Source organism: Halyomorpha halys, unplaced genomic scaffold, assembly GCF_000696795.3.
Source record: "Halyomorpha halys isolate HHAL.00 unplaced genomic scaffold, Hhal_1.1 Scaffold668.1, whole genome shotgun sequence".
Lineage (NCBI taxonomy): Eukaryota > Metazoa > Arthropoda > Insecta > Hemiptera > Pentatomidae > Halyomorpha > Halyomorpha halys.
In genome coordinates this window covers 182,054-182,975 of record NW_027111382.1, presented here as the reverse complement: position 1 = coordinate 182,975, position 922 = coordinate 182,054, and the positions used below count along the sequence as shown (strand labels likewise).

The 922-nt window shown below is 33.0% G+C and overlaps 1 protein-coding gene across 1 annotated transcript in view; it reads right to left on the bottom strand.

The window, feature by feature from the left end:
- Window positions 1-922, bottom strand: part of LOC106685184 (esterase FE4) — a gene marked incomplete in the record, with an annotated part of 62,982 nt that overhangs the window by 34,189 nt on the left and 27,871 nt on the right. Inside the window, 1 exon segment of the mRNA XM_067049391.1 lies at window positions 397-538. Within this exon segment, the coding sequence (XP_066905492.1) occupies window positions 397-538 (142 nt within the window).

The following is a 922-nucleotide window of genomic DNA, read 5'->3' as shown; positions in this document are numbered from 1 at the left end:
GTACACCTTATTTTTATTTATGTTTGTTAGTTTTTATATACTTTTATTTTCACGGATATTTACATAATTTATAACGCTGCCTAAATTTACTTTTTGTATCTTAGTATCCTACATTGTCAAAATACTTATGTTGTTATGTATCTTTTTTAGCGCTTACGAAGCCCTACAAACTGGGACAAAACGTCAGCAAATATTTATTCAGTTCTTTTTTTTACCGTAACCCCGACAATCTCCTTCATATTTAAAAAAAAATATGGTCAATAATTTATATACATAATATTAAAGTCATAAATTATTAATAAAAATCATTTTCCCCTTTTATTTCAGTATTCTCAATAAATAAACATAAATGATTGTGTTTAATTTTCTTGATGAACTGATAAAGGTGATACTGACCCATTATACCAACTCTGTACTGTATATCCACAATGACGACGTTCTGGTCCATCAGGAACTTCATTTGGTCTACGTTGAGGCCAGCTCCAGCCACGAACCCACCGCCGTGGATGTGTACCATTACTGGTCTCGAACCCGTAATCTGCAATATACTTTTTTGTATTACTGTAATTAAAAAACTTTTTTTTGGTTATTATATTTATTTATTCACACCTGTCTTCATATTGAAGACAGCAATTGCGATATCTTGCTAAATTAAGAAAACATTGCATGGTAAAGACCGGTACCAATCGGTACCTCCCCCTGGCTTTAATTGATTTCATTTGTTAACTAAGAAGATCCCTCATCCAGCTCCTTTTTAGTCTTCGGTGCGTGTTGTTGGGAATGTTCGCGTTAACTATATCTTGTACTAGTTTATTGGATTGTCAAAAAACGTCTTGGATGATGTTGTGATGTGTTCTTAGACTGCGCGTGTGTAGTGTTCTGTTACTGATTTACCATTGAGATAGTGTAATCTGAAATTGTT